This window comes from Scardinius erythrophthalmus (genome assembly GCF_964197995.2).
Source record: "Scardinius erythrophthalmus genome assembly, chromosome: 2".
In the NCBI taxonomy this organism is placed as follows: domain Eukaryota; kingdom Metazoa; phylum Chordata; class Actinopteri; order Cypriniformes; family Leuciscidae; genus Scardinius; species Scardinius erythrophthalmus.
In genome coordinates, this window is record NC_138222.1 from 44,092,864 (window position 1) to 44,120,750 (window position 27,887).

General features: G+C 38.8%; 2 protein-coding genes across 2 annotated transcripts; one reads left to right on the forward strand and one right to left on the reverse strand.

Moving 5' to 3' along the window:
• Positions 1-22,397: 22,397 nt before the first annotated feature.
• On the reverse strand, positions 22,398-26,391 carry polr2m (RNA polymerase II subunit M). The gene is made up of 5 exons (XM_081348624.1): positions 26,259-26,391; positions 25,000-25,117; positions 23,974-24,540; positions 23,262-23,469; positions 22,398-23,011 (listed from the first exon to the last, which is right to left on the reverse strand). The coding sequence occupies exons 1-5, from the start codon at positions 26,299-26,301 to the stop codon at positions 22,868-22,870; spliced, it is 1,080 nt and encodes a 359-aa protein (XP_081204750.1). The 5' UTR covers positions 26,302-26,391; the 3' UTR covers positions 22,398-22,867.
• Positions 26,328-27,793, forward strand: serf2b (small EDRK-rich factor 2b). Its single transcript, XM_081348635.1, has 3 exons — positions 26,328-26,474; positions 27,198-27,306; positions 27,400-27,793. Exons 1-3 carry the CDS (start codon positions 26,468-26,470, stop codon positions 27,464-27,466), a joined length of 183 nt encoding a protein of 60 aa, XP_081204761.1. The 5' UTR covers positions 26,328-26,467; the 3' UTR covers positions 27,467-27,793.
• Positions 27,794-27,887: the final 94 nt, after the last annotated feature.

A 27,887-nucleotide genomic window follows, 5' to 3' on the forward strand; every position in this document is an offset into this window, starting at 1 on the left:
TTGTGTCCATAGTACTCCATACAATGAAAATGAATGGGGTCCAGTGTTGTTTGGACCCCATGGACTCTCACTGTATGGACCGAAACAGTTTAATTTTTCAAAATATCTTCTTTTGTGTTCTGCAGAAAAAAAGAAATTCAAACTAGTAGGGAATGACATGTGGGTGAGTAAATTATGACAGAATTTTTCTTTAGGGATGAACTATCCTTTTAAGATTATCTGAAATTCAACTCAAATAAGCAGTTTTTTTTAATAGAAAATGAAGGTTTGTTATTTTTTTTAAAGGACTTGAAGCTTTTATATCTGTTTCAAATGTGACGTATAGAAACTTTATTTATATATACTTCTTTATATTTGATATATTTTATGAATCGGGGTGTAAGAACACTCAATTTCCAAGAATTCCTACCTGATGAATTTCTTTGATTTCAGTAAATCACACTTTCTGTAATTTCAATTCAACTTCCTAGGAGGTATAAACAATTAAACTCAAATCCCAACTCTATGTTGAAAGGAAACCACTTCTTCAATTCAATTTTGCCCAAACCCTGCTGTCATCATAACCACATAGACCTAAATATCACAACTTTTAGAAGTTGGGGATTTAAGAAAAACAAAAACAACATGTCTTGTAAACTTTTAACACTGTTGAAATAGAATTCCATAAGGAAGTGATCACAACTGAGGAACTCCAACCAGAATTTAGTATGACCTAATACACTCCGATCATGCCAGTGAGATGAAACCGATACTCAGAATAATCAACTAAGTATCACTCATACTGCCTGGTACTGCAGAACAAATGAGAATCGCAGCAAAATCCAATCAAAATACAGGAAATTGTGCGTATTTTCAATGGCAGCTCTATAGAGGACTGCAAATCCTAGCAAAACAATGTGCCATACTTTGCATGAAACTTTACTTTTTTCCATGCAGCCTCCAGCTGTTGTGTGTCCTCACTGTAGCCGCTGTGCACAGACAATACTTACATGTTTTGGATGCTGGAGGATCTACGGCTTATAAAATAACAGCTAGTGCACTGACTAGCCTCCCAGGGGATGAAGATGGCTTCATTTGAATGAGAATAGTCTCCCTGTCCCCTGAGATAAGACTGAATCAACATGAGGTCTGACAATTCAGAATGGCTTTCAGCGCATAATGTGAAGGATAAAGTCTCTTTGCTTTTCCTTTCTTGGCTAATGCATTTGAGGTGCATCAGACAGGGTGTTCGGGGAGATTCAGCCTTGGACACTGCCAAAGACCTAAAGCATATCTGCTACTTTGCACAGCAATTATCCAGGTTTTCGTTTTTCCTCCCAGGGTCTCCAGGAGACTGGTTTTGCACTGTCCTCACGCATTACTTCCCGTGCTGATTGAAGACCGATCCTGTCACCCCGTGTTTTCCAGGCTTTCAGGCCACCCAGTACGGACGAACCTCATGCATGTCATCCCTCTGTGTGGTCCTCTCGAAAGAGAAACAGATAGACACAGAGGAAACGCAAAACAAGTGCCAACGGAGAAAGAGATGTTTCAAAATCTGACAGTGTCATTTCTGGGAAAGGAAGGAAGAGAGGGAAAGGAAAGAAGGAGGCGGCGGCGGGGGGAGCCCAGTAAAACAAGCAAAGAGTCTGAGCTGATTGTGAGTGTGGGACTCTTGCCATGCGAAGAGAGCAGGAGACTGGAGGGAGGCCGTGCGTGTGTGGAGGGAGAGAGCGAGCGAGAAATGAGAAGAATCTCCAGACTTCAGTAAAACATTCGGTATTCTGCTCGTTCGCACTAAATGCTGAAAGAGAGCCACAAAGGATTAATTCACATGAAAGCGCCAGCAGATTATATACAGCTCTGCTTAAAGAGATGAGAAAACAGTTATTTCAGTCCACAGGGCATCCAACTGCTTTGACTGATCATTAGGGGCTAGTTAGCAGCCTTAACCATCCCAGTCTCATCCAAGAGACGGAGTCGCCTTTCACTATAAAAGCCTTGAAACGAGCGCAGTAAACACAACATTAAAAAAAAAAATGCTCCATGTAAATCTATCTTTTAGAAGAAGAAAAAAATTAAAACAACCCTTTCCTTTCTTTAATGGGGTTTATTTGTGGTTTGCTGGATTAAAAGGCCTGTTTCCGGCCCACATGTTGGAGATGCCGGTCGCCCCTGAAGGTGTTTAGTGTGAGCGAGCCGTGTAGCGGCGAGGCACAGGCAGCTGGGAGAGATTAATAAAGAGAGGGAAGGCTCGTAAATACTGCTGCCCTGCAGTGATGAATGCCTCCGTAGTCCACAGACAGCAGGATGGGAGATAAGGGGAGAAAAGACAAACACTCCATTTCAGCTCGGGACATGTTGCACCCAGCCAGGCCTTAACCTAAATGAACACTTGGACCAAAGGTCTCCAAACACTAGAGGTCAGCATACCGTGGGCTTGGGAAGAAGTTGTGACTAGACAAAAAGTACAAATTACGAAAGGCTTAGCTTTCTGATCCGTCTCTCTCTCGGGGTTCATTTGCTCAATCTGATCGAAATGCTGTGAATAAAAGAAGAAAGGATTTTTAAATGCTTTCAATTACCTATTTAGATACACTGTAAAAGTGATCAGTTGATTTAACTTAAAAAAAAAAAAGTGAGGAAACCCGTTGCCTTAAAATGAACCTAAATAAACGACGCATAATTGAAAAAAATTAAGTTATGTGAACTTGACAGCTCCACATTAATTTTTTTTTCAATTATGCATTAAGTTTATATACTTAATGAAGGCAATGGGTTTCCTCACTTTTTTAAGTTGTCAGCTGATCACTTTTTACAGTGAATGACAAATGGATTAACTGATTATGAGGATTAGTTATGTTTTAAATTATGAAAACTATTCCTGTCTATGATAAACGTTTTAAATTATAAAGGACTTGGGCTGTTAAAGTTTGTGGTCGGGAAGATTTTTTAATGTTTTTGAAGAAATCTGCTATGCCCACATTAAGTTGATCAAAATTACAGTAAAATAACAGGAAATTTTGTACAGTAATTTACCGTTCTTCGTAAACACAGCTAAATACTGTAAATGACAATAACTTTCATGAACAAACCATTAACAGCAAGCTACTGTTTAGTCTTTATGGTATGATACATTATTTTATTGTTTAGACAGGCGTGCCCATGCTGTTGCAGCACGCCCATAACTCATCTGAGGAAAATCACGACGCACCAAGTCCCATTAACAGTCAACAGGCCTAAAGTCAAATAGGTTTAAAATTGCAGATCTATTTTATTAAAGAGAAGAAGGAATATGAAGCATAATGAAAAGAGAAGATTTTGGCTGCTTAACGATGTCACGCATGACCTTTCCAACGTGATGACGTAATGCATGGCGCATCTCAGAGATAGTACAAGACGGGCATTTGTGGTTAAAAAGTATATAATATTTTTTTTTTTTGGTTGAAAATGACCTATCGTTTCGCTAGATAAGACCCTTATTTCTCGGCTGGGATCGTGTCGAGCCTTTGAAGCTGCATTGAGACTGACATTTGAACCTTCAAACAGTTGGTTGCCATTGAAGTTTATTATGGAGAAAAATCCTGGAATATTTTCCTCAAAAACCTTAATTTCTTTTCGAACTATACAAGAACTACTCCATCTCTTGTTGGATTCATTTGTTGTCGTTTTAATTTTAGAATAGCAGTGATTACAGTACTTTTAATACATTTTATAGTGATAAATAGTTTTATGGAGATTACAGTAGGAACATTAAACTAACAGTAAAATGGCAACCACTTGACAGTATTATACTGTACAGCTTATATTTTCTACAGCACAGTTCTGTAATGTTTTTTACAGTAATAAACTGTTGTTGCAGATTACAGTAGGACACTGTAACATTGCAGCATTCTACAGGTAAATCTAGCTGCCTGTAGTTTACTGTAAATTAACAGGGAATTTTACAATTTAAAAACTTTTTTTATATTAATGTTTTCATTTTTTCCCCCTGTGAGTGCAAAGGTGATTTTTCAGCATCATTACTCCAGTTTTCAGTGTCATATGATCCTTCAGAAATAATTCTAATGCACTGATTTGGTGCTCAAAAAACATCTCTTATTATTATTAATGTTCAAACAGTTTTTATTGACAGTATAAACATTAAACAGTATTTTGTTTGCGTAAACTCTGATACATTTTATAGGATTATTGGATGAATAGAACGTTCAAGAGGACAACATTTACTTGAAATAGAAATCATTTGTAACATTATAAATGTCTTTAGTATTACTTTCATCAATTATTATTATTAAATTATTAATATCTTTCAAAGAAATACCCCCCCCCCCTAAATACTTATATCCCATATTATTATATGCAGAGAACACTATAAGTAATTAACTGGTATATTAAGGAAATATCCTCTGAAAAGTGTGAACACAGACTCTGCTATCGTAACAATTACCTGAATATTTGGAAAACTTGTTTGAAAACAATCCTTATTAGTTGCACGGAAATTATAAACTTCTTGATTCAGCAGCTGTTTATAGTGACAAACAGGAGCCAATGATGTACACAAACTTCACATAAAATCCTACTATGCAATACACTGGAAATGATGAAGGGCGATGTATTTGCAGCCAAGCAGATGGAAACTATTTATTGATATGCACACAAGTGAATTAAGTCTTGTTTTACCAAAGAAGAGGAATGCTGTGGTTATAAAGTGTGGAGAAAGAGCTGAAAACAGCTAAATTTGGCCAACGGGAAAGGAAAGAAACGTTTAGTTTGAGGTTTATGGAGGAAATTTTCCTTTTGTGATGAAACAATCGAGCAAAAGCTACAGTATAAAATGTGCACATGACAATGAAGACTGTAGAGCACACATCAGTTTAGCAAGTTCCCTATATTGTCTGTAAAACCACAATGACCCAATATTACTGTAACCTCAACATCTCTATCTTGCAGTATAGAAAAGACAGTTCAGGCATTTTGCACTAGATATCAGATCAATTAGTTTAATGGCTGAAAAAGAATGCCTAAAATGTATCTAGACAGCCAACAAGATAATCACAAGTGTGTATCCATTGTTTAACATCATGTGCGTCACACAGTGTGTCATTATTGGCACATAATTTGAGTGTGAAAGCTGGGGACAAAACAAAAGCAGGAATAAGACAAAAGAAAATCATGGTGAGCAAGAAGGATGCTGGTGCAGTTTATCAAGCAGCTAAATAAAGATTTATGTAACACACATTTACATGTAAAATGTTACGTTGAAGGGATACTTCACACAAAATGAAGATTCTGTCATCATTTACTCACCTTTATGTTGTTTCTTTCTTAAGCAGAACACAGAAGAGAGTTTGAAAAAGGGGGTTTAAACTTTTTTTTTTACCCCAAAAGTTGTTTTTGTTTTACATTTATTTTATAGAAAAAACTTTTTTCTAAATATCTTTCTTTGGAAAGAAAGGTTTGAAATGACATGAGTGAATAATGACATAATTTTTATTTTTGTGTAAACTGTCTCTTTCATTATTACTGAAAAGATGGACAAGTCCTAATGTCAGATAATAAAACTGCCAATTAAAAAAAGAAATAACTGGAATTAAAAACTCCAAAAAACTAGCTAAGTAACATATCTACAATGCAAAGCAGTTGGACTAGATCAGGATGATCAGTGCATTCCAGCAACAGTTCACTTTCTCCCTAACAGTGTAACAGGTATAATTAATAAGAAGAGATCATAATTGTTTATTTCATTGGTTTATGTAGTTTGTCATGGTGCAGTACCGAAAGACTCCAGCAGGGGGTGGGGCAAGCAAGGAGAGTTATTATCAGGCACACAGTTCCCTTCCCCCACTCATAATACAGAGATCGAGGGAAACGTCTGTCTGTATTTTAATATTTCTATGTTCCCCTTTTCAGGAAGACTACATTTGGAGGCACCGCAGGGATGTTTGAAGTGAGGTTGGTGTGCTGTAACAGAGGAAGTGACCACACATCGACCATTCTCCAAAATCGACCCAGGTGGTAGACAGCGCAGGGTGTTGGCTACAGAAGTGGTGGTAGCCCTGTCCGGCCCAAGGTGCATCCTGAGGTGTTTTATTCACTAGGGAGGCAACAACAACTACCAGGCAAGGCAAAACACAAAACTCAGGCCAGATTGGTGAACCGGGCCAAAAGGACCGACTCACGTTTTCCAGTTTAGCGCATCAAATTGAGAATGGCTTTAGCAGAGGGTATTCAAAGGTAGAAATAATGGATGCTGTTATCAGGGCCATTGTACCTGGTCTGCAACTGCGAAGCTACCTTGAAGGTAAAAGTGATCTATCTCTGCCTACTCTGCCTGCTTTATAAACAGCTTATCACCGAAGTGCAGAACAATAAGGAGACCCCGCAGAACTTTTTAATTCGAGCGATGGACCTTAAGCAAAAAAATATTATTCGCATCACAAGAAGCAGAGTCGAATCTGAAGTATGACCCTGTACTCGTACAGAGCATGTTCATGCACACTATACTTACAGGTCTGCAGAGTGATAACATCAAAAGTGACCTCCAACCCAACCTGTTGCATCCAACCACCTCAGATGAGTTGCTTCTAGAGAGACTCAATATAGCATGTGGGAATGAGAAAGAGAGACAAAAGGCGGCAGACACCACAGTGGTCAGCAGGTATGCTCATTGTACAGTCCAGTGATGCCAGTGGAGATAGAAAACAGACAGCTCAGCAGCACACTGTTACTTTGCCCCCAGATATGTGTTGTCAGATTTAAAGGGTCTCAAAGTAGATATGGTATTGTTAAAAGACCTCAAAACTGAGATGGCGCAGATCCGAGAGACCATCCAAAAGACAGATCATGCTACAAAATGGAACTCTTCTGTCAACAGGGAAATGGATTGTGAGTCAGCCCGACACACAATGAATTCTCAGCCTCAGTTTGCCCCTTGGAACACAGAGAGCCCTACTGCTCTTCGTCAAAATGGCAGGCGGTGCATGTCCTAGGCGAGTTGTGGCGCAGGCCCAGTTTCAGCAGAGATTTGCACCACAGAGAAACCCCACACCCTGTCCAAGGCCTAGGTGTTTTGGGTGCTAAAAACTAATTACAATGGTGACTAAGGCTTTCCTTAACCTGCAGAAAAAAATGGCCAGAGCACTCATTAAGACAGTGAGAGTTGAACGTACCAGTGAATATCTTGTGAGAACAGCTTGTCATAGAGTGAATGTACCGAGCCACAGTATTATGCAAGTTAAGTGCAGAGTACAAACTAAGCCACTGAAAGAGGACACAATGTTAGTTTTTGAGCCTGATGACAATGGCCAGTGGCCAGATGGACTTGAGTTTTGTGATACCCTAGTTGAGATTAAAAAGGGAGCACCCCCACACATCACCCTCATTGTGCAAAATTCAACCGCCCATGATATTATGCTGACAGGTAAAATTGGCACTGTTGGCACTGTGCAGCCTGTTGTGTCTATGTGTCCACTTAGTACACCCTCGCACACACACTCACCTATTGAAGTAAGCAGTATTGAGATTGAACATGCTAAAAACCAGAAAGCGAATGCAGACCTCTGGGACCCCCCAATCGATCTAAGCCACCTAGAAGAAGACAAGAGACAGATAGCTTGTGAGATGCTGAGATGGGAAGAGTCAGGCTATTTTTCCCGATGTGATAGCGATATAGGCTGTATTGAAAAATTGCAGCTCAAGAATGCGCCAGCGCCAGCCGCTTTTCAGCGCTGTATGGAGGAATGCCTTGAGGGCCTCTGTGACAAGATCTGCGTTCCATACCTAGATGTCACACTTGTCTTCAGTAAAATATTTGAGAGTCATGTTGAAGCTGTCAGAAAGGTGCTACAGAGACAGAGGCAGTACGGCATCAAATTAAAACCCAGTAAATGTGAGCTATTCAGAACTGAGATCCGTTACCTTAGAAGGATAGTGTCTGCCGAAGGAAACAAACACCGCCGACACTGCTGCCATTAGGATTCTGAAAGAGAAGAGACCAAGTACAGTTGGTGAGTTGAGACAAGTGATGGGGTTATTAAGTTATTACCGTCACTACGTGAAAGACTTTTTCTGCATTTCTGGTCCCCTGTATGACTTAACTAAAGGGCCTGATTTGGCAACAGAGGAGAAAAGTGCCCAAAAGCTGGACCCAAAAGGGAGGACATCCAATAGAAAGAGAAGTGTAAGCGTAGTGTCATCACATACACTCATTGAATGGACTGATACCCATTAACAGATTCTTGAGAGACTGGTAGATTGCCTGGTTCAACCCCCAGTTCTTGCATTCCCAGACTTCTCTAAGCCATTTGTGTTACACAAAGACGCTTCTAACAAGGGACTTGGAGCTGTATTATATCAGCAACAAGACGGGAAGCTCCGTGTAATTGCATATGGATCACGTTCGTTGTCAAAATCTGAGAAAAACTATTACCTCCCTTCAGGTAAATTGGAATTTCTTGCTCTTAAATGGGTGATAACTGAGAGGTTCCGCGACTACCTTTATTATGCACCCTTCTTCACAGTCTACAGTGACAATAATACACTAACATATGTTCTGTCCACCGCTAAGTTAAATTCTACAGGAAGTAGATGGGTGGCAGAATTAGATTAGACTTCAACTTTACTATTAAGTACCACCCAGGCAAGGAAAACACAGATGCTGATTTCTTATTTAGGATGCCATTAGATGCAGATACAATGCTGGATAACTTCACTGAGGAAATCTCATATGATGCAGTAGGAGCTGCCATGCAGTCGGTAGGATTACAGTCAGAGATGACTGCAACATGGTCAATGGCGATATCTGCTGAGGATGTAAATCCGACAAGATCAGGAAGACGACCCACACACTGGACCGGTGTTGCAGTGTAAGTTGTGCGGAGAAAAGCCATCGCGTTGCAAGCTGAAGGACTTCAGCCCACAGAGTCGTTGTATAGCCAGGGAACTGGACAAGCTGGAAGTAAATGAACATGGAGTCCTCTGGAGTAAAACTGCCCACAGAAAACAGCTGGTAATACCTTACAAACATAAAATCACAGTGTTGAGAGAACTGCACAACCAAATGGGACATCAGGGAACCGACAGGACACTATCTTTGATCCGAGACTGCTTCTTTTGGCCATATATGCAGCGTGAAACAGAACAGCGTGTTATGAGTTGTACGTGTTTAAAACAAAAGAAAAGGTGGCTATGAATATATTTGAGTAATTGTGGATCACTTTACACGCTTTGCGCAAGCGTACCCAACCACGTCGAAGTCAGGCAAGGTAGTAGCAGATAAAATATTCAATGATTATGCCTTAAAGTTAGGCTTTACAATGCGCATTCATCACTATCAAAGAGGTGAGTTTGAAAATCAACTCTTTTCACAACTCAGCAAGTACTGCATGGTAGCTGGCTCGAGAACAACCCCTTACCACCCACAGGGGAACGGCCAGGTAGAACATTTTAATCGAACCTTGCTACAGATGTTTAACACCCTCACAGACAAAGATAAGACCAATTGGAAGAACTCTCTGAACAAGCTTATATTTGCTTATATTAACTGTACACGCACCAAAGTGACAGGGTTTTCCCCATTCTACCTTTTGTATGGCCGCTCTCCGAGATTACCTGTCGAAATGTTGTTCAATCTGATGTAGATGGAGATAGTCACCAGAATTATGTGGAACAATGGAAACGTGGAATGCAAGAAGCATACACTATTGTAAGGTAAAATGCTCACAAAACTGCCAAGAGAAATAAGAGAAACTATGATGGCAAAGTAAGGAGCACAGTACTGAGTCCTGGTGACCGTGTGTTGGTCTGGAATTTGACTAGGTGGACCTGGAAAATTGAGAAATCAATGGGAGGACTCAATTCATGTTGTTGTTAAACAAGTGGGAAATGATGTTCCTATTTATGAACTGAGACGTGAACATGGAAAAGGGAGATCGAGAGTCATGCACAGAAACCTCTTATTACCATGTGATCACTTACCGTTGGAAACTGAGGGGCTCCCACCTGTAAAACCAAAAAGAAAAGATGCCAGACCAGCGAAAGTCAGGAGAGAGCTGGATGGAGAGGTAGAGGATGATGAGGATGACTATTATGTCATTGACATCTGTGGCTGAAAGTGAAGAAACGCCTCAAGTCGAAAGGCATGCAGTAGAAACAACAGAGTACGAGAGGAATGATGATTGTTCCAGTCAGGATACACCAGCCAGTGACTTACCTGGGGAAGGGAACCGTGTGCCTGATAATAAATCTCCATGCTCGCCCCTGCTGGAGTCTTTCGGTACTGCACCATAACAAACTATATGAACCAATGAAATAAATACTCAGTATAATTGTTACAGACTGGAACTCTTTTGATACATTCAACTTTGTCTCCTCAATCGTACATCAATATATCAGTGCAATTCAACAAATGCATACTGGTTACAGACTGGAACTCTTTTTTTACATTCAGTTTTGTAATTCAACATTATGCCTTTTGGTTACAGACTGGAACTCTTTTGTTACTTTCAGTTTTGTTTCCTCGTCCCAACATCAGTACATAAGTTTCAGTTTGTCTGGCTCATCCAGTTATGGATTGATTAATTTAGTCTCAGACTACATTGGATGCCAGCATTGGATGTCTGTGAGGTGCGTGTCAAATGTTCATGTACTCGCACTAAATTTGAGTCCCTGAGGAAGAGTCTTTTTAGTTTAGTATCGTTTCGTTTAGTATTTTTTTCAATTCCTGAAATGTAGTTCACTGACTTGTCATTGAGGGTCTATTCAACTATCAATAAAGTATTTTAACTTACATTCCATAAGAGTATACTGGCTATACTTGAGGCATGGTATGGAACGGTAGTGCAGTAAGGCCATAACAAGAGGGAGACCCAATTTTATCATATCTAAAGATCTTTGGTGGTCTACGCTTAGGCATAGTCTCTGTCTCACTTCCATTACTGCTTCCAGAGAACTGTGGTATTTCCTCAACTGTTCCGGTTTCAACTAAATCCTCCGCTACCCCCACTCATAATACGGAGATCGAGGGAAACGCAACAAGTGTCTTTCTGTATTTTAATATTTCTATGTTCCCCTTTTCCGGGAGACTACAACAGCACTTCAATCGTCTAGGCAGTTATGTTCTGCTCTTGGCACTGAGCTGTCCAGTTCTGATGATGTCACTCAGACCTCTCTGACCCAGAGCTGGGTGTATCGGCCATGGTTGCGCAGGAAAGCCTTTCTCTCACTGCGGGATGTGTTTTTCTGGGCAGACTGCGAGGAGTCACTTTAACAGTGGGCGATTATTATTTAACAAAGCTCTGCACTGGACACACACTCCTCTTTAACACACACACACACACACACACACACACACACACACACACACACACACACACACACACACACACACACACATATATCTCCTGACAGAGAAAGGTGTTAAGTGTGTTTTTGCTTCGGTCCTAATTGCAAATGCACTGGGCACACACTGACAGACGGCGCTGAGGTATTTACACTTCATATCATGAGAACAGTATGTGTGCACAATTATGACGATGGAAAATATAAAGGAATGATCATATTGAGCAATGCCTATGTTTACAAACTGGCATCCACTACCACACCCAAGGGAGGCGAGAAATGAGGGGTGAGGTTATTGCTAACAATGACATAGAGCGTTGAAAAATCATATGTTGAGGAACAATATTTGGGGAGAGAGAGACAAGGAAAAGTTAGTTAAAAAGAAACTCAAGCCAAGACAAAAGAGCTATTTCAGGGGGCCCTGTTTAAGCTATGGTGAACAAAAAATTGCTTTATTGCCTCAGCGAAAAGCCAAAGTATTTTGTTCTGGCATGGAGCTTCTCAGATGTTCTTTTATATGGCCAGGCAAGGTTAAGGTGAGAGAATAAGCTTGGCTACAATCCACCTCTTTCGAGAGCTCCCCTATGCACCCTCAGTGATATGTGGCTGAACAGGGACAGCACATTAGCTTAATGGGTGGACAAATGACTCTTCCGTCGTCATAGCCGTGTGCCTGTACAGTTAATCCAAAGGTTTCATCACTTTGGTTCAATGCACTCAAGCTGACACGCCGCCACTCTCAACAGCCGAATGGATCATTTCAATTAAAGCCAAAAATACCAGTAATGACTCAAGCGGTGATTAAGTAAAGTTGTGTTTAAGGCTTAAACTGTTCCATACATCAGATGAGTATGGGTAGAGCACAGATGTTTGAGACGCTGATTTGCTCTGCTGAGATCTTTCTAATGGCATCATTTCCTGTCTCAGGACCTCGGAGCTATTATTTTAAACGCATATATCGCTTGCTCTGGTTCTCGGTTTCTATCTGTGCCTTTATTTTTTATGTCTTTGTATAACACATCAAGAATGTTTACATGCACTTTAAAAAGTTTGATTTTAGTCGGACTAAAGTAATAATTAGTCTGTTTTAATATCATGTAAACACTGTACTCTTGAGAAAATTAAGTACACTTTAACATACTTTGAAAAGAATACTTATTACAGAAAAAATAAACTTTAAAAGTGCGAACTCAATGTAATGCTTTTGGACAATTACATCAATTGCAATTAAAAGAAAATGTATTATAACTGACATTTATATTAAATGCAGTTCGCTAAAATTCAGAGCGTTTATTTATTTATTTTTTAAATCACTTAAGTAGGATTGAATAGACTACTACATAACTGATTTAAAACTCAAGATTTGTACTCAAGTAAAATTTTCATTTTGGCATTATTACAAAGTGCACTTTAAAGTGTACTTGAGTGTGTTTAAAAAAACATGAAAGTCTACTCTCTTTATGTGGAATTTTATTTCATTAATATATTATCTGCAAGTACAGTTTTTAAAAATATATATACTTTAAGATTTGAAGTACAATACAAATGCACATTTAATACAATTCAGCACACTTCTTTTTCACATGGGTAGTACAGATGAAATTGCACCAGTAAGGTTCTTGCAAAGTTGTACTAACAGATCGAATAATGCAATTGTAGCTCTGCTACGTTCAGTATATATACACGCATTAATCAGATTATAACCTTGCTGTTGTGAGCACTCTCTGAAAGACAGATGTGTGATGGATTTAATTCTTCAAATATTAGCTTTACACATTGTGCATACTTTCTTGAGTAGGTGCTTATTTTGAATGAGTAATTAATTCATGATAGCTACAAATGTTCTTTATGAATGCATGTAGTATGAATGTAATCTGGACGTACTACATCCGCCATGTTGTCATTATCATGTGACCTACCAGCGTCAGTTACATCACTTCACTGTCGTTCATAAACCCTCTCCGGTGGGATCCATCATATGCACACTTCAGAATCTCGCCGGAAGTAGTAGGTCATCCGGGTACTTTTTGCCTCCTGTTTTATGACTACAGTGAATTCAGACATACTTCTTTTGTCACATACTGTTTTTTGCTTACTATATCATAGGGAAGTATGCGATTTCGGATGCAGCCTATATCTCAATTATAATTGTGCATGCAAATGTAGTAATGCACTTTATTCTACTAGAATGGTCCTCTTGAGATCCACATTCATCATTCAACAAATCAAACAGAACTACTCCCCAGCACAAACTTCGGTCCTTATTGTCTCTAAAATCACGAACCTGAGATAAAATGGGTTGCAGGTGTCAGCACTAATAGTCACATAGGAGCTCAAGTTCAATCACAGCTGCTTACTTCCTTTTGCCAGTTCCTGCTTTACTTTTAAGAGATTCTCTTAACCCCATCATTCACTTTTGTCATTCTCTGTGTATACCAAGGTAGGCAAGAGGGCAGGAGCTATAGGAAACATAACTGTCTGGGGCTCTATGAGAGTGGGAAACCACATGTCCCGTTGAGAGTATGGGGTGTTTATACTTTAAAGGAATAACCTTTTCATCATCGCCTCAATGAGCCCGAGCTAAGCCAATAATGGCCCAATGGGTGTCTTTGTGATCAATAAGGTTTGTTATAGAGAAGAAAAAATATAGATAAATCATGTTGTAGTTTGCAGAAAGTCAAAAATGTTAAATATATGACAGACTATCATACATTTCATCAAATGCCATGAAGTGCTATATGATTTTCCAGTTACACTTTACTATAAGGTTACATTTTTATAGCATTTATAGCATATTAATCAAGGTTAATGTTGATTTATAAATATACTAGTGATAATTGTTACGTCATGTTTAATTATAAGGGATGATGAAGTCAGGTCATTATTGCAAAATAAGCTCCTTGTATATACATACTTTATATACCTTAGCATGGTAATGGATATGACAATATTAATGTATTTGGTCTTGGCAGAATAGATCTGCTATGCTGCTTCTGTTGATTATTGCTGCTTCTGCTGATATTGCGGCTGCAGAGCAAGTGCAGAGACTTGCTACTGCCAAAACATAGGCCCTGTCCCAAATGGCACCCTAAGTCCTCGCGATCTTCCTCTGAGTCCGCACTTTCGCGACGTAATGCCGCTTTGACTGTCGGGAAGAAGTCTGCTGCGGGGCTCGCATCAGTGCGGGCTCTGCAAAAGTGCGCATCGAGGGTGCAAATCGACCCTTCTGAGACCTAAAATGACAAATGGGACATCCTACGTTCACGGACTTAACAGACATGCGCATACGGCAGCCATTTTAAGTCCACAAAACCGAAAGTGCATATAAAGTGTGCCATTTGGGACAGGGCCAAAGACACGCTGCTGTGAGCAAGTAAGACATGCTGCTGCACAAATAAATAGCATATATGAAATTACCCTTAGCCGATCCATTCATTTGGACCTGAGGAAGTGGAGGGTTTCAGAGGAACTCTGAAAATGCACTGAAAACTGCTACAGGAAACACTGACCAACTATTTAAACGTTGAGAAGCAAGCTCATTTGCTATAGATGCAACAGGAACCAATCAGCTTGTGCCATGTAGGTAACGATGTGATTGTCAGCAGGTTGCATGAAGGACCCATCAGCATGTGCTAGAGTTTGACATATACATATATTACACACATAACTCCTAGATATTAAATGCTATAAAAACATACATACATACATACATACATATATATATATATATATATATATATATATATATATATATATATATGTGTGTGTGCGTGCGTGCAAGTATGTATGTTTTTATAGCATTTAATAATATATATATATCGTTAATTTATAGTAAGTTCATAATTCCTAATGAATTAATTTAACCAAACTGAGTCAAGCAGTTTATTCTAAAATGTTTCTTTAGTTTGTTTTCAGTCTTCTTTTCCTTTGTTTTTAAGGGGAGCCAACTAAGTGGGAGAACAAGCTGGAGCTGTCAAAGCATGAGCCGAAAGCATAAGATAACCAAAGACAGCTCTGACACAACGAAGAGCCTCTGCCGTGAGGTGCTTTTTATACAGTCTGTCTGGGTATCACATGTTTGTGATTATTTCTGGGAAGTAATGAGGAGAAAAAAAACAAGAGAGGGGGTATTTTAAGTAGAGGATGAATAAAACATCAATGGGAACTATATCATCTTGGTGAAATTACTATCTGCAGAAATTTACTGCATGCAAACCTGTCAAAACATGAGATAAAAAAGAGGAACAAAGAATTATCAATGTTCAAAGAATGTCCTGAAACTAATGAATGTCCAGGATTATGTTTGGCCATTAAAGGTACTTCAATAACTGTCTGTGGTGACATATTTCTCTTCCTGGTAAAAAAAGAAAGAAAAAAGAAACATCTAAGAAAAAACACAAAAAAACCACTCCACCCTTTAAGTCATGCAGAGCGAGTCACTTTGTGTGTCGTCCCTCTTCCTGCCTCTGAAATTCACAATGCTTATCAAAGCATGATGAGACATGAGATCAGTGGGGGGCATCAAATGACCTGTCACTTTTGCAGGGTTCCTCCCTCTCCCAAAGAGCCATGCCTGAGTATCCACACAGAACGAATCTGATATGTGACTGAACAGGGCACCACTTGTGTGAGCGACACCATCTGTCTGTGAAGGGGTCCCACGCTGCATGTGAAATCTGATGAGAGGAAACAAAGGGAAGGAAAAGAAAAAAGAATGAAGGGCAAAATAAATTTTCAATGGTATAGAAGCAAAAGGAGGATATGGAAAGTCATCCAATCTGTTTCCTCTCTCTCTTGCTCTGCTTTATATTACTCTAAACTGAGGCACCTGTAAAAGACAGCATTACCATCTTGAGGCGATGAGCGATTGCCAATTTGTGATACATTTCAACAATTGTCACGGTCCTGTGCGCAATAATGTTTCGTTTAACATTGGTACCGAACAGAAAAGCACAGGAAGACAAACATCCCGTTGAAATGGAGTTAAAGCATAGAATAAAACTCCACGCCCATTGAATCACTCCTCGGGCCATAACAAGGAGGTGTTTCTATGAATTCCACTCATTTGAATTCTGGCTAAGTATTATGTTAGAAACAGGGCACTTGAGGTCAAAGGTTATAATACTGACTGAAAAAAATGACAGCGCAGAGGAAGTAGTCAATTAAAAGAATGTTAAACCTACTTATTGCATTTTAATACAGTCAGGTTTCCACAGCTTAAGATCATTATGGGCTTGGAAAGCATCTCTTCCCTCATTAGAAAAATATGTTTGCTTTTTGAGGAGATGAGGCTCCGGTTTTCATGACAGAGGGATTGTGGAGAGAATGCTTATGTAAATAAACAAATTAGGACGCAAACAGATCCACACACACAAATAAAACTTGCAGTCTAATAAGCCAGCTGCAGACTAGCAAAGTCAACACGTAGCGCCAATCAGAATCACCAGGGCTCCTAGCACTCAAGGTTGTCTTGGCACGCAGACAACATTACAACACATAAACAAGGCTATGGGTCCATATCAAGGCCCTGTAATTGTTATGAGCTTGGCTGAGGAGAATTGCCTTGTTTTTACTGCATGCTTTTACTTCTGTTGTATGACCAAAGGCCCAGTGAGCAAATCTTTACAAGTCATGCTGGAGTCGTATATATTATAAGAGAATCTGACAATAGGGAAATAAATCTAGAATGAAATGACAAACACCAGATCTAGCACACAGAGCAGTCGTGTCCCAAAAAAAAGTTGTGTTTTTTTTTTACACAGATGGGTTTGCCTCTCTCGCACCTGCAACGCAGCAAAGTGGGCATTGGCAATATTTGACATGTCTCCGACTGTATTTCATGACCCTTTAAATTAAGTTAGCACTCTCCATTTGTAACGTCTGTCAGTATTCCCCGAGTTGCTGCTAATTCACACTCCTGGTGCTTGTCAATTGGTGCATTCAGAAATGAGAAAGCATGATTTCACTTGAATAGCATGGAAATAATTAAAAACAGCATTACACTGCATTCATCAACAGACAGCTTGAGACTGACCTCATGTACACATGTACACAGATAGAGAGGCTCATTGCTTGGAGATGGTACTCGGATGCCTGGTAACCGGAATCGATTTTCCTCGGCTTGCTAAAGAACCAGAAACTCGCACAATATGCAAGTACATCTATGTGAGATCCCACCCAAGAGATGCATTAAACCAGCAATGCAACTGTACTCAGTAACTCTATGCTCGCAGTACAGCTGATGGATGGAAAAGGGAATGGAGGCTTTGAGTAATACGAGAGGGTGGAGAAAAAAAATTGGACAAAAGCACATTGTTGTTGTTACATTAATCTGGATACAAGAATGGGAATTTTCCTCCTCATTATGATCACACGCTGCTGGGCAAGCGGCTCCATTTTCTTCCCCCACCGTGCCCTGGCAGCTCGAAGCATCCCTGCTGAGACGGCTTCCTCACCATGATGAGTTTTTGACAGGCTTTACAGCCGTGCCAGGCTGAGCAGAATGCTGGCAGTTTTTTGGCGGTTATTAATCTCCCCATCTCTCTCTCTCCATGCTTTTGAGATGGAAGAGCCATCTCATAATTGTTAAGCACACTTCTTAGAACAACAGTTTGTTTAAGCACATGTGGTCTATGATTTAAAACTGGAACGTGGAATGATCTGGTAGAGCTCTGGAGGATCATCTAGGGAATAAACATTATCTTCTGCAGGTGTAAACCCCACTCAGGCTGATATTATATAGTTATTAGAGCTCTGAGCTAAACATACAACCATAATTTCAGCATACATGTGTATCAAATTACCCATAACACTTTCAAGATGATTTAGCCTATGAAAGGAATGGCAAAAAGCTGGAGCCATTAATGGCGACTAAATGATGCTGAAGCATCTCAATGAGCTCACATCAGTAAATTGCGCTAAATGGCAATATAAAAAAAGATCTCATGGCTTGGAATAATTACATTAAAAATCTACTCAGACAAAATACATACAAGATATGAACCCTCTCAATCGAAAAGAGGGTTTTGTTCAGCATGTGAAACACAGAAGCACTGCTGCCATCTGCTGTCTCATCAAAAAACAGTTTTGGCTTGCCAGGGTAGCAAAACACTTTATGATACTGTAAGAAAAGGACACATATTGCAAACAAAGTGGCTAAATAATCATGCTTTTAGGTTCATTAATCTGTCATGCATCCACTCAACTCAACTCAACTAAAAAAGGAACATTCTGCTATTGTTTATTCGCTCTTGATCTTTTTTTTTTTTTCTGTGGAAGCAGTGGAACACAGAAGAAGATATTTTAAGATACATGAGGGTGAGTAAATTATGACAGAAAAGAAAAAACTCTTGATTTGATTCGACTTGGAATTAGTAGCAGGGTATCACCATTTTTATTGGACGTGGTATGATAGTAAAATAATGGTGTTCAATCAATAATTACCTTAGAGTGCTATGTAAATAAAAAGGCATGACAATATGATATACCAAAGATCTATGGCATAATTGTCTGAATCAATCATGGTGCTGCCACCACAGAATTTTTGTCAGGATTGTTAGTAAAGTCAAGTACTAAAGATAGCAGAGATAATCATTTTTGTGTACTTAAATATTCCCATCACAGCACTTATTTGCATGGACTAGGTGAAGGAGCAGATGTGGAATCATGATGTCTTTCCTAATCATATGACAGCACTGCTGGAAGACATCAGGAATGATATAAGCAGTGTTTCTCTCAACAGCAGCAACCTCATTCACAACATTTCCAAAACCAATCCTAGGCTACAGCATAAATCCAGACATCTTTACAGCCAACAGTCAATATTGAGGTTTCTCATTCTAAGCACTGACACACCCTCCCCTTCCTGCAATAACCGCTGTATCAAAACCACACACAAATCAGATTTAAAAGCAAATATATTTATAAAAATGATTCATTGCCATTGTCTTAATTAGTCTATATCCGGTACAGATTTCTGTGTTGGCAACTAAGCACTGTAAAATTAATTATTTCTATCAAACACATTTGAACTACAGAATTAAATGTGGGGGGAAAACAGCACATTACATAGATTTAAGTGATTAGATTAGAGCAGCACGGTTCTCAAATAGGGGGCCGGGCTACTATAGGGGGCCTCAACTAACTTCTAGTGGGGCCCCAATAACATTATATAATAATTACAACAAAAAACAACACCACCACCACATTAAAAATAAGCTGAATTTTGGGGTTTGTTTGTTTTATTACAACAGCAGTACCAGAGGTACATATCAGATTAGATGGGAGGGCCTTTGAATATTGTCTCGGACAAAGGGGGCCTTGGAGTCAAAAAAAGGTTGTGAACCACTGCATTAGAGTATGTGACCTGCTCTGAGCAGTCTTATTAGAGCCCAGATTTACTGTGAAACTGGACCTATAGATAGACAGAGAAAAGATTAAGGTGAGGGACAATGACAGATTTATGTCTCAAAGCAGTGATGTGTCAAAATGCCTTTAAGAGCAGAGCATTATCAAAACTAGGGGTGTAAAGCGGACATTTCATCATGATAAGATTTGATATCAATTCTCACAGCCAGCGATACGATATTTGCCAATACCTCAAACAATTCTGCAATAAGATTATGATTTGATTAGATTCAGGGGTATATTGATTGATTTCTCGTTATTATGATATTATGTGCCTGTTTAACACAACCAGTACATTTTTTTATAAGCTCACAAATGCAACCAAAATATATAACATGAACATTTCTCTGGAAATTGCACATCCTGTACCCTAATTGGGACATCCACAACAACAACAAAAAGTTAAATTTAGTTTTTTAAATAATAAAGAAAAATTAATAGTGGGGAAAAAATCAAGTCACAAATGAGATCAGTGATCTAATGACATGACAAGAGTCAAGAAAGTCTTTCAGGCTTGCTAAAATGGGCAGTGTGTAAAATCTAGTGCAAATCCTCATTAGGAAACAGCAAAAATTAGGTACTCCAGTTGTAGAAAAATACATTAATTTACAAAAATAAATATATATAAAAAGCTGTTGGCAGGGCTCAAAGATAAGGATTTTTCTCTACAGATAATCAAATTACAAGCAATAGCGCAAATAAATAACCTACTGTACAATAGAACAAAGATACAAATTAAATAAACAGCGCTTTTCAGGTTTTTCAGCTAGGTCTAACAGAAGTTTTCAGGGACAGAAATCGAATAAAGTAAATCAAATGTAAAATAACACTACAGTCTTCACTATATACATTAAATATAGATTAATCCCTATTAGAGTTACAAAAGTTAACTTTAAGAGCTAATGCAAATTTACTTACTGAAACACGTGTTGTCTTTCTCGACTGTTTAGATTCACTTACGACATAACCGACTGTTTACGAGAATACTCGCTTGGACATTTTTACATAATTTTGTCTGTACTTTATCCATTCAAGCACAAAAAGAAGGGAAAGATAACTCACTTCAGTAAGTATTTGCGCTCTATCTGAGAGGTGGCTCTCTGTGTACGTGCTTTTGATGTGTGCGCACTGAAAACTTCTCACACAGCGTGGGAGTACCAAAATGAGTTCTCTTTCGTGTCTTCTTTGCTTGAATGTTTAAATTGGCAAGGCTTAAAATACAGGCAACTGATAAAGTTTTGTGAGGATTCAAGCACTGGTCCGATTGGGACAGTGACAGATCTGTCAACTGTCCAGATCGCTGTCCAGTCTTTCACGGTGGCCCTGGACCATCGGGCAGTCCTTATTGTCGAGCCCTGACAGGTGAGTTTAAACGAGAATTAACATTTTGGGGGTAATAGATGGACATTGCGCAAAGTTGAGGAGAGTGTCAAAATAAAGGTGCCTTAAAAATATATATAGGTATAATTTTTTTACGCGTTGTTCGTCATTTGATCGTACTGTTACAACCTTTTTATGTCCTGCACAATTATAATTTAGATCTTCTACCGCAATAAGATGTGTTTTTATTGGCAAGTCTGTTAAAAGGGCACCTCAAGAAAAAAACAACAACTGTATCCTTGAATCCCCCTGACAGCTCAAAAATGTTGCTCATTCTCTCAGGGCACAATTTCACACTTTTGGTAGATCATTTGATAGTTATCTGCAAGACCACTTGCAGATGACTTCACGAGCCGTTCATTGATCCGAGACGATGGGTGTGAGGGTATGTGGAAAGCAAACACTGCAGCTAAAAAGAAACAACTTAAAGACACAGTCAGAACGCATGTCCAACTCAAGCATATCTATGTACTCGCGAGCGAATCTGATCAGCACAGGAATCTAGTGTGTAATTGATAACAGTCTTTTTTCCTCTGTATGCAAGTTAGACTTAATTAATACCAGTAGAGAGGAGATTCTTGGAGATTTAAAGTCTGACATATTTATCACGAGACGTCTGGGTAAAGCACTCTGGAGTTCGTCACACACGGTGTCTAAACACTAACCTGCCAGATGTGTTAGGATCTTTTTTCTGAGGCAGCAGTTCCCATCAACGGGCAGAAGCAATTACTAGAGGTTATCACAGGTCATCAACAGCAGAGCGGCAAGGATTTGGATTTCCTTCCTTCAAACTCCTTTTTCTCCATCTAAATATAAAGATTCCTGAAAAAAAAAAACATTTTTACATCCTAAGAGGATAAAATAGTGAATTTTAGGAATTCTTTATCAGTGTTGATGGCTTTGGAAATTGCATTTACCATATGTCACGTCTGTCTATTTTTGCCATCCCAGAATGCATTGCCACTTCGTGCAGTAACACGATCTAAATACAATCCAGATGTACTCCACCAATTGGTCTAATTCCTTCAAGCCTCGATATTTCACATTACATATATTAATCATCTGAGGCATGTCACAGATTTCTGCACTGATAACAACATCCCTCCCTTCAAACGACGGCTGACTCATTCCAATCAAACCAGTGGGGCGGTTATCAAAACAATGCTCCAAAAAGGGAGGGAGACAGACGTCTCCCAAGCTGTTGCGCTCAAGTGACAAAACACTAAGTGCTTCCACCTTTAGTTTATGAAACTGCGGTTTTTGTTATCCGATTCAAAGAACCAATCACAAGCTTTGGAGGTCAATTCAGAGGGTTTTGTTTTAAATAAACACTAAGAAAGGTCATACAAAAATATTCTATTACCATCTTCACAATAACACATGAAGTACACCCTTGAAGGTACAGCTGATAAAAGCTTCAAATTATATTATTCTATACAAGACAACAGGTGTGGACCTGCCAAGGTAGATTTTCAGATTTGGCTTGCCAAAATAATCTGTTACTGTTGGATAGTAACATTTCCACATGCAAAAATGTTCGGGTTTTCAACACAATAACTCTCAACTTGATTCAACCTGCTGTTTTATCTTCCTTGGCAGAATCTGAAAGCATTGTCAATGCAGTTCATGAAGAGACATCCTCTTGTCGTCGGGCTTAAAAGCCTCTCTCCAGGGTCCTGAAGCATGGGCTCAAGGCCGAGAGCTGGTCCAGGGCAAGAGGCCAAACATATCAGCAAGCCAGTACCCTGCCTGTAGGGCCCCACGGTCAGTCCTCCTCTGAGGAAAGCTGGGCCCCATCATCATGCACCTCTCTGTAGGCCTCCAGTGGGCCTCCTTCTGGGTTGTAACTCTCCATCCTGATACTCAGACCATCTGCCAGCTTCTGGGCAGCTTGTTTGGCCTGCAACTCCTGAAATGAACAGTATACACAATTACATGAATGTACTACTTCCTGAATACACAATGAGGCAGGAACAAAAACACACAAGAGGCAAAAACATATAGGTTTTATACTCTCAGCCAGGAATATTCAAGTAGTACTTCCTCTCAATCTTCCAAAAAGGTTGAGATTTTTGAGGCCTCAGATGCTTAGAAATGTCATTTATCACTTTGATCATTCACATCTCACTTTATCTATGAGAAAGACATCTTCAACCTACCAGGTGCCTTCTGGTCTGCTCTTGCTGAAGGTCAGATGACTCCTCTAATGACAGCAGCTGGGCAGGACTGTAGTGCAGGGGTGGAAGCTTAGCCGAAGTAACGTCATCCAGGTGTTTTCGGTCTTGTTGTCTTCTGGCCTCTGCAGTAAGTGGTGTGGTGCTGCCAGAGGCCTGACTGGGTGATGAAGATGTCGATTTTACACTTAACCTAAAGAAAGCACAGACACTTTTATCCAGAGTGACTTACAGAGCATTTAAACTATGGATTTTAAAAGTTTAAGTATTTCCTGGGACTTGAACCCATGACTTGGCTTTTACTAGCACCATGCAAGGGCAAATTAACCTGAGACCCAAAGCTATATAAGTAAAGTGTTTAATGTTAAACATCCATAAAATCATATTCCTCACATTCTAGATCAGAGCTCTTATTTGGAATTGAAGAAGATTGATGTAAGATTACCCAGACACATTTTTACCCATTTTTTTAGTGCATTAATTTGCAGATTCATTCACAGCGTAATGTGCACCAACAAAGTAAAAAGTCCATTTTTATTACAACTGGACCAATATTCGCATTACAACTATAAAAAACTATAAAGAAACTTAATTTGTAAAGGAAATAAGAAGTGTATTCATGTAGTATTCAATTTCAGCTTATTTAAAAAAGTAAAATAAATACAAAGCCATGCAATGACAGTGTAGTTCCACTAACTGGTTTGGTTTGAATCTGGGCTTCCTCATATTCACACTTTTCTCTGTCCTCTCCAGGACCTCTATGTAATGTAGTTTCTTCTGATGCTGATTACCCAGAAAGGGCTTACTAGAAGGCAGGGTTTTGATGGTGCCTTGGTTGGAGGCGTTGTTACTTTCAGCAAGTGTTACTCGTCCAAACGCCTCCACAAGCTCTGTGTCTTTCATCAGTGAGGCTGGTGCATTCCCACCGGCTGTTCCTAGTGTTTCAGCAGCCTGTGGCCGGGATGTCAAAGACTCTTCTCGGCCAAACAAATCACCATTTTCCTGTATGTTAGCCTCATCAATATTAACATTGGCTTCCTTTCCGTCATGGGATGGAATAATTATGTCCAAATTTGAGCCTGAATGCTTATCTGTGCTTCGATTGGCAAGGGCTTGCTGATATTTAGCCTGTAACTCTGTCCGGACAGAGATTAAATTTGCTTGTTTTCTCTCTTCCTCCTCCAGATGTCCAAGTGCAAGGTGTACTTTCACCACAAAGTCAGCAATCTTCTTTCCCTTATCTGGGAGGCTCTGAACAAATCTCCTGAAAAGATCACAAAAGTACAATTCATATTTAGATATATTTATTTATATAACACTTTAACATTAGAATTTTTTCAAAGCAGCTTGATAGTAATAAATAGGACAATAACAGTGTTGCAAAATTCATCAAATACTTCAACAATGTAACATATTCATTTGTATAACATATAAGGGGTGTTTTTGCTTTGAATTATAAATTGCCCCAACTTTTGTGTGTAGAAGTGTATACTGCCATTCATGGGATGGATGATGCACGTATCTATGATATTTACACGACTAATAAGAAAGTTTACTGTGGGGGCGCCAGTGAGTGAGTGGACCTGGAATGATCCAGAATATTTAAGCAGCACAGTATTCTAGCCAGCAGTAATCTTAATGTAGTTTTATATACATATACTATGATTATATATCCAGGGTAATGGGGCTAAAATCAAATAAAAAGGTAGAGGACATCACTTACTTATTAGACAGTAACTTTTCTTGTCGAGAGAGTATCTCAAGGAGCTCATCTTTACTCTTGCTTCTCAGATCACCCACTTCCCCCTGGCGCGCTGTCCACGCTGCCGACATGATAAGATCTGTGAAGAATGAGTAAACCAAGTACAAATCTTACACTGACATGTTCCCTCTATAAAGCTTCATGACTGATGTGGCGCTAGATATCCACTTATACCGCCATGTGTCAAAATAAGCAACGACAATGAATGAAGTAATCAACGATAATACCGCACAATATTACAAAATAAAAGACCCAAAGCAAAAACTGGCGTCTACCGGCGTCTACGGTTGAACACAGGCATTCTCAAAAAAATAAAATAAAAAAATAATAATGATTGAATAAATAAACGTAATAATAACAACAATTTGTTTAAACATTTTAATAAATAAATAGTTTGGTGTGAGTATTTTATTGTTAAAATGGTCGTTTACACAATTATTCATGAAAGACACAAAAGGTTGTGTGAATTGAAGAAAAAAGCTTTCGGAAGAAAGAAAGAAAGAAAGAAAGAAAGAAAGAAAGAAAGAAAGAAAGAAAGAAAGAAAGAAAGAAAGAAAGAAAGAAAGAAAGAAAGAAAGAAAGAAAGAAAGAAAGAAAGAAAGAAAGAAAGAAAGAAAGAACGACTATTGCACTGGCGCCACCTGCTGGGCAAAGTTATGCACTCCACTGTGAAGGTTCAAAATAACACTAAATGAAATTACATTTATTACAATAAATTACATATTTAATTTTGTCGTATATGACGGATATGGCTATGTCGCTCTGTTGAATTGAGCAGAAATTCACATTCATATAGTTCCATAAATACCATACAAAAATGAATTGTATGCAATATTTCAGTCACTTTCATTGAACAAATTTTTAATAGATATAAATATATTTTAGAATTTAAATATTTTGATTTTGATGAGAAATAATGTTTTGGAAAATATTACCCATGTGGCGCAGGAATACAAAATATTTAAATGTTGCTGTAATACAAAAATAGATATTTGAGATGTATGACGGTACAAATTATTATTTTTAAATGGCAAAATCAAGTAGATCAGAGCTCGTCAACGAGATTCAGAGAATAAAGCGAAATTATTAGTCCCTATTTTAATTCATATTATCTCTGAATAAACGTGCAGAAGTGTGTTTATTTATTTATTTAGTAAAATGTGTTTTTTTTTTTTTTGGTTGTATTGCAAAAATACAAAAATTACATTTTTATAATATACTTAAAATAAAATACGTTGTTGACTCATCTTCATGTGACGTCATGACGTCCACAAGAATCACGAGGGATGTTCACATGGAAACGCGCTGCTGTGTTCCGACACTGCGTTGTCGTAAATCTTCCGAGTAGACTCGGGTCCGCCAGCCATCACAAGTACCAGAGGTAACGCCTGGTTGAGCTTTGCGCTCCGGCGACAACAAAAGAGCGATCATGACGAGTGGGTATTGATTTTTATTAAATCGGTTGACATTATATCAAGCTTCTACTGTTACTAATGTAAGTACATAAGTGGAATCCATGTTTCAGGAGCAATACAATAGCAAGGCTAACTAACTAGCCAGCTAGCTTATTCTGTTTAAAGTTCACGAAAGGAAATCACAAGATTAAGCTTCTAAACCAGGCAAAATGCAGATTTAGGGTGACGTTAGTGAAAACTAATTATTTGTATATATACTACGACACGGAAAACTTTTTAAAACATTGTCAAAAAGTTGAAAAGTTGACCGATGTTTAACGTTAGCAAACTTAAATTATATCGTCAATTGTAATGCAGCATTAATGCCACCCTGGTAAAATACAGCGAAAGTATTTTTTATCTTATAAGACAACAGGATGTTGTTTTTTTTGTGATATCGGCGATAGTAGGTAGTCTTTCGTTTTGTGCGGATGTTGTTATTTTGAAGGCTCTCTGGCGCCTTCATTGCCACGTCGCCTCACTGCGTCTGCCACACATGATTATACTGTACACAGATTTTGATTTACGTGTTATACTGTACACAGCATCAACCTTCCTCGTTCTCTAAATACACTTCTAAAGAGATTTTAAACAAAGTGCCATCTTCTTGTTGATACATGTCCAATCCTGTCTGCAATCTTTGTCTTTTCAAGGGAGTAGAGCATGAACAAGCTATTAAGAGTGTTGAAATCTCTCGTCCTGCAGGGGGAAATCAGCGTGAGCTTGCCCGTCAAAAGAATGCGAAGAAGCAAACTGATAATACCAAAGGGAAGAGAAATGAAGATGGCCTCTCAGCAGCCGCCCGTAAGCAAAGGTACATCTAAAGAGAACAATAACATATAGATGCTTTGAATTACAAAGCGCATCCTACTGAATGCGAATATGATTTATTTTTTTTGTATTTCAGAGATGCTGAAATCATGCAGCAGAAGCAAAAAAAGGCAAGTGAGAAAGGAGACCCTAAAGCCAAATAACCAGTGGATGGGGTTGTGACCGACATGGCATCCAAGATCTTTTTTCCTTTAGTCAAGAAAAAAAAAAAAATCTTTCATTGTGTAGATGTGGAGACTTTGATTCTTTAATGTTTCATCCCAAACTCCATAATGTGCTTGAAAGGGCATATCAACCTCACAGTACATAATGATTTGTGTTCAGCTATGGAGGAGGAGAGAGTTTCTTATGTTCAAATAATCCGAGCAAGCCCAAATAAATGGGAGTCTAAAAATGTCTGGACTGGACTTATAATCTTGTATTTTTGTATAAAGTGCCCTTCTTAATAAAAATGTACATTTTAATTCACACCTACCAATTAAACTGTTATCCCTATAATACTATATGCATGTGTGTTTTAGAATTTAAGGTTTTTAACAACTCACATTTTTTTCTTATCTTTTT